We start from the raw sequence: 6,209 nt of genomic DNA, 5'->3' as shown, positions 1-6,209 counted from the left end.
TTTCATTTTCTGTGGGACTATTCTTACCTTTAAATTTCCTTTTTCAAACTCTTGTTGAAGAGTATTTTATGTTCCCTTGACTAATTTTGCTCTTATCTTTGGAAATATAGCTAGCAAGACTTATATTTGAACATCAACATCTGTGATTTTATTACTTTTAACTATTGCATGTTGTGCACCTGTAGTGACTTTAGTGGCTTAGTCATCATACTTTATTTATATGAACTCTAAGACATCAAAAAATGTAAACAAATAAAGGAACTTGGACATTGCTATATATGTTGCTCAATGTTGAAGTATTTGTGGCCATTGTTCTTCACTTTAATTATTTTATTGTTGCAATAACCTACGACGTTATGATACCACTCTTTTTGTTTTTTTTTGTCTCGGTAATGAATAAATAAAATAAAATGGAACACTTAAGGGTTATTTCAACTCTTATACAAGATGCTCAAGGTCCACCTACATTAGTAAGCCAAGAACAAAAGAATTATTGCAACTCAACACCTTTCAAGCTCCAATCTTAACATTTTTTTTTGGTATTCTAAAGATACAATATTTTGTTGTACATCAAAATAAGAGAAAAATAATTTTGGGGACAAAACCAAAGACATCTTTCTATTACTTTCACTCTTTTTTTCTGGCTTGGGATACATTCGGTAGTACATTTTGAACTCTTCATATATAATAATATTTTAATACTTAAATATAAGAAGTCATATAAGTATCACTAAATCACTAAATGCTTTTAATAGACACATTCAATCTACATTAAATTAAATATAAATACTTGTAAACACATTATTTAAAACACTTCTATATAACTTTCCATGACCATTGCATATTTTACCTTTTGTCACACTTTCCTTTAAAAGAATTACACACTTTACCATTTCTATAGTGTTAATTTTCTTAAAAGATTCACATGCAAGGTTTAATCTTTCGAAGTAAACACAAATTAAATGTACACATTAGGAAAGACATAAGAAAGATGTTAAACTCCCATTTAATATTTCTTGAGAATATATACAAGTGACGCCAAGTGAAAGAAGAAGACAAGTTTTTCAATTCAAAAATTCATCACAAAGCAAGGTAGCAGCTGGTTACATTTGTTGTTTTCTTCACATATATCTAAAGAAAAACTGAAGTTACAAGTTCATGCAAAAATTAAATAAGAAAGAAGAAAAACAACTACAATGATTCAATCCTTCTCAGGAGGAGGCATTTCATTGAGATCCAGTTGAAGCTTTTTTGTTGTAGCAGGTGAAGTTATTGTTACATGGTGTTTTTCTCCTACACCAGAAGAACCTCCGTTGTCTTTTGTGACTGGAGCATCATCGGGCATTTCTCCATTTTCGTTTTGCTGCTCACCAACACCATTATCAACAACTTGATCAACTTCAACTCTACCATTCTCTTCATTTCTCTCCCTTTCCATGTCCTCGTCCCTTTCAATTTCACTGTTGGTTGGGGCACACTCATCCACATGACAAATCACAGCAGACAAAGTTCTGAAATACTGGTTGCAGACTTTGCACATTAGCATTCTCCTAGTCCAACAGATCTTATGGGCACGTGTTGCGTACCCTCGACTCCTTAACCATTTCCTTAACTTCATGTTGTCGTAGTCATCCTCATCGCAGGAGTCCTCAACATCACATTCCACATAGTCGTCATCGGAGTAAGAAGAATGATTCACTATCATGATTTGGTTCGTCTCTTCGTTTCTTCCCCTCCTTCCCTTTGTCTTCCATCCGCATCCCACCAAGGACATGGACATATCGTGGATCTCAGCACCACTTGCACTAGTTTCATCAATTCTGAGTGGTGCCTCAACATCATTTGCACCATTTTCAAGAATTCTGAGTGGTGTAACCGCAGCACCAATTGCTCCATTTTCAACAATTCTAAGTGGTGCTACGATCTCACCACCTCTTACATCCTCATTCACGACTGTTGGGCATGTTAGCGCTAGAGATGATCCAAACCCTCTTCTGTTGCTCTTCTTCTTATGGGTAAACTTGCAGGTTCTGCGGCTCTTCTTGTGCACTTTGATGTGCCCTCCCAAGGATTTTCCACACTTGAATTCACGCTGGCAGAAAGGGCAAACTTTTTTGTTCTCTGAATAAGGGACAAGTTGAAGGTTGTTACCACCAGCACCACCATTCATGCTGCTGCCTTCACCTGAAACCCTTTTCCCAGAAAAATTCATCTGCAAAAAAGACAAGAAAAGAGAAACTGTGTGGGAAAAAACCAAGTAATTAGGCTTTTCAAAAAGAAAACTCTAAAGGGTATGGATGTTTTTGCACCTTCACGGAAATGATATTGACACACAAAAAGTCAGTTAAAAGGAGAGAGAGGGAATGGTAGAGACAGAGAGAATGAAAGAAAGGGAGAGAGAGAGAGAGAGAGAGAAAGACTGAGACACAAAGAATGAATCAGAGTGACAGCGAGAAAACAAAGAAGAAAAGTGAGAAGCACTGAACGAAAGAAGCAGGTATATATAGAAAATAAATATCTTAGGTCATAATGTACATTTAGAGAAAGAGAGAGGTAAGAACCATAAACTTCAGTTATACAAAGATATCAATTTATTTCATTTTCAATCTCTAAACATTAACTATTTTCTCAAAAAGAAGTTAATTCGCATTAATTATTTTCTCAAAAAGAAGTTAATTCTCATTTCTTTCACTAGCATTTTATATTTATTTCTATATGTTTTCTTCTTACATATTAATTATGAGTTAAATGAACATACATTATAAATGTAAATTAAGAAAGTAGTATTACTTCTACACTTATTATTAAGGTGAATATATTTATTATATATATATATATATTATACTACAATAAAATTAAGAAATAGAAACTAATTTTAGAGAAAAAATAATAATTAATCATTGTATTGACTAAATTAAATATTATTTTATAGACTAAAAAACTATTATTATCAAAAGTAGTTTCTATTATTAATAAAATTTATAAACTAGTTTCTAAATTGATATCTAATTAGATACTAAGATTTTAGCTACTAACTTTAGAGTTTAAAGTAATTGATAGCTAGCTAATTAAATATGGATTTAGAAGTTAATTTATAAATTTTATTAGACTTTCATCTAGTTTATTCTTAGAATTTTTTATGAATATGTATAATCTACCTATATATCTTTTTCTTAATAATATGTTTTTCATATGATGACAGATGATTGTTGTTACTTGAAGTGTCAGTTAGCTGAAATGTCAAGTTGCATAGTGATGTATAACATGAAAACTTTTATAAAAAAAAATATGTTTTTCATCCTTAGACCATCCAATTACCTATAGTATAAAAATGATTAGAATGAGTTCTTCTATATGTTAAAATGATTGTTAGTTTCTTTCAAAGATTGTTAGTATTTTTTTTTTCAAAATTCGCTGTTGTTTTGATTGCAGACTAGACTGATGACCACTATAACTACTTTCAATGGAAATGGATTGATGAACCTCAAATTGAATGAATTTCACATACAGAATGTTAAATAAATTTCATACTATAGGTATCTGAATAGTCTAAAGTTTGGACTAGAAACCAATTTTGTGTTATAATCCATTTTGATTATTCTCTTTTTGTAAATTTTCCCACTTTTCCATTATTTATTTTCTGTTTGAGTCGTGTATTCCTGAGATAATGTATTACAATACGTGTATTATTAAGACATCGTTGATTGTTAATTTTTGTTTAAGACATTCAAAGTTGGTTTGTTGTACAACAAACTTTGTGGTGCATGATGCCAAAGTACATTTCCTATTTGCTTATTGGGAAGACAAATAATTTATGTTTTATTGAAAACAAATTTTGTTTTTTTACAGAAATGTATTATTCAAAAGTTAATGATTTATTTTTAACGTATTTATCTTTAACTCACTTTTATTATTAATAAAAATTTAACACTTAATATAAAAAAAAAGTCATTAATTGGCAAGAGAAATTGTGTCACACACTCGTTATAGTGATAAGAATTGAGAGAGAAAAGAGAAGTTCTATTAAATAATGCAATTAATATAATAAATATAGAGTGATGTGATAAAAGTAAATATATTGAAAAGCTTTTGCTAGCATTTATCGCGTTTATTTACTTTAATTTAGTGATATATATGTGTTAAAAAGCATAATGAGTTTTACTTCTTAAAGTTACCAAAAACTTAAAATGGATGTCATTCAAAGTGATTCATACAAGGTATTGAGTGATGAATAAAAAAACATACAAGATATTTGGTTTAAATTATACATAAAAAAAATAGGAATTTATTCAAATCACTAATCACAACTCTTTGTTAAAAGGCAAACAAACAAAGATGGTGTTAGACAGAAGTAGAGTAAGAAAATGCAAACACGGCTTGAGGAGGGATTTTTTATTGAGTTTCTAACTTCATATTATTTGACTATATTATATTATTAGTGCACAGCGTCCGTTGAACTCAGTATATTGACAAATTTATTAAATTATTTTATCTTCACAGTTATTTAAGAATATTAAATATTATAAGAAAATTATTAAATAAAATTAATTTAAACTAAAAAATTATGAATATTATATTAATTAAATTAAATATTTAAAGATTGAAAGAACTATTATTCTTTTAGTTTTTAAAGAGTTTTTATTATTAATAAAATTTATAAATTTAGTGATTAAAACTTTCATAACTATTTAGATGTTATTTAAAAATTAGTTTAAAATTTTTATTAATAGTAAAAACTATTTTAAATAATAGTTAATTTTTTTTAAATTGATTTTTATTTGATAATATTATTTATTGTAATGAAAATCTTGTATTGGAACAACTTCTATAATTGTTGTTTGAAATCTCACATCGACTAAAGATTAGAGTCTTTCATTGTATATAAGTGGGTGCAAACCTCAACCTCATGAGTCTGTTTTATGGGGTTAAGTTAGGCTTAAAGTCCACTTCGTAATATGGCTGTTGTCACTCTCGACGTGAGGAGGTGTGTAAAGAGCCACCTGGAACCCTATCGAGACACGAAACCAAGATTTTATAACAAACAAAGCTGCAAAAGATAGAAAAAAAATTATATATTCCAAGTTACATAGGTCACATACTTAAAAAAAAATTATTTATATTACATCACAAACTAGTGAATGTGAACTGGTTATATGAATTTATAATACTATTTATTTAAATATCTACGGTTAAACAAAAAGCCTATAAGAGAATATCAAAACTTTTAGCGGAGTAGAATATTTTCAAAACTTAGAAAAAATATTTCATAAAAAATTATCAAATAAATTAGATAAAAAAATATTAAAGATTGGAAATAAAGTAAATTCATAATTAGAGATAATCATCTTCTTATAAATTAATTTTATAAAAATAAATTAAATTTAAAGTATCGAATATATTTTGACAAGATTTATCATTTATAATTATTTAATTATCTATAATACCCACTAAAGCCAATGAATCCTCTCAAATAATGATGTAATAACACCTTGATATATTGGTTATAAAAAATGAGAACATCATACAAAAAGTACTAACAATAAGCTTTCTAAAAAAAGTTGAAGAGCACTCGTAAAGACAAGCAACAATTCCAAACCACAACCAAGAATTCATAATGTTCTTCATGAGTTCATAAAGTTGTTTTCTTTATATCGTCCTCCTACATCCTTATTTGATGATATTCTAATTTGAACTTAGAAAAAATGGTTCCTCCTCTTATTTAATAATTCATCTATATATGGAATATGAAACTTATTTGATATTGTAATTTTATTTTTACAATGCAAAACTGCCATATCCCATCACTTTTCTGGAGTAATATAATAAGACCATTTTTCTTAACTAATATATATAATATGGCTAGTATTAGAAAATTATTAAATAAAAATTAATTTTATAAATAAAAAATAATTAGTTTTTATATTGATTAAATTATATATTATTTTAAAAATTAAAAAAATTATTATATCTAAATTAGTTTTTATTATTCATAAATATTTTTTAAATAGATATATAATTAGTTACATAGGTTTTAGCTACCAATTATTTAGATTTTAAAGTTGATGTCTAAAACTTTATAGCTAATTAGACACAAATTTAAAAACTAATTATCAATAATAAAAACTAATTGAGATATTTTTTCTAAAATAGTATTTAACTAAGTCGATATAACAACTAATTATTTTAGTTTCTAAAATTTATTTTTATTT

General features: G+C 27.6%; 1 protein-coding gene across 1 annotated transcript; it reads right to left on the bottom strand.

The window, feature by feature from the left end:
- Positions 1-1,155: 1,155 nt before the first annotated feature.
- LOC150027178 (uncharacterized) lies at positions 1,156-2,235 on the bottom strand. Its single transcript, XM_090304091.1, has one exon. The coding sequence runs from the start codon at positions 2,210-2,212 to the stop codon at positions 1,202-1,204; it is 1,011 nt and encodes a 336-aa protein (XP_090160217.1). The 5' UTR covers positions 2,213-2,235; the 3' UTR covers positions 1,156-1,201.
- Positions 2,236-6,209: the final 3,974 nt, after the last annotated feature.

The sequence above is a fragment of the Phaseolus vulgaris genome, chromosome 6, assembly GCF_051622355.1.
Source record: "Phaseolus vulgaris cultivar YP4 chromosome 6, ASM5162235v1, whole genome shotgun sequence".
Taxonomy (NCBI): domain Eukaryota; kingdom Viridiplantae; phylum Streptophyta; class Magnoliopsida; order Fabales; family Fabaceae; genus Phaseolus; species Phaseolus vulgaris.
The sequence above is the reverse complement of the archived record's forward strand: the minus strand, read 5'-3'. Positions and strand labels throughout refer to the sequence as shown.

Coding starts and splice junctions, on each gene's coding strand:
- LOC150027178 (XM_090304091.1), bottom strand. CDS start 2,212: ATGAATTTTTCTGGGAAAAGGGTTTCAGGTGAAGGCAGCAGCATGAAT.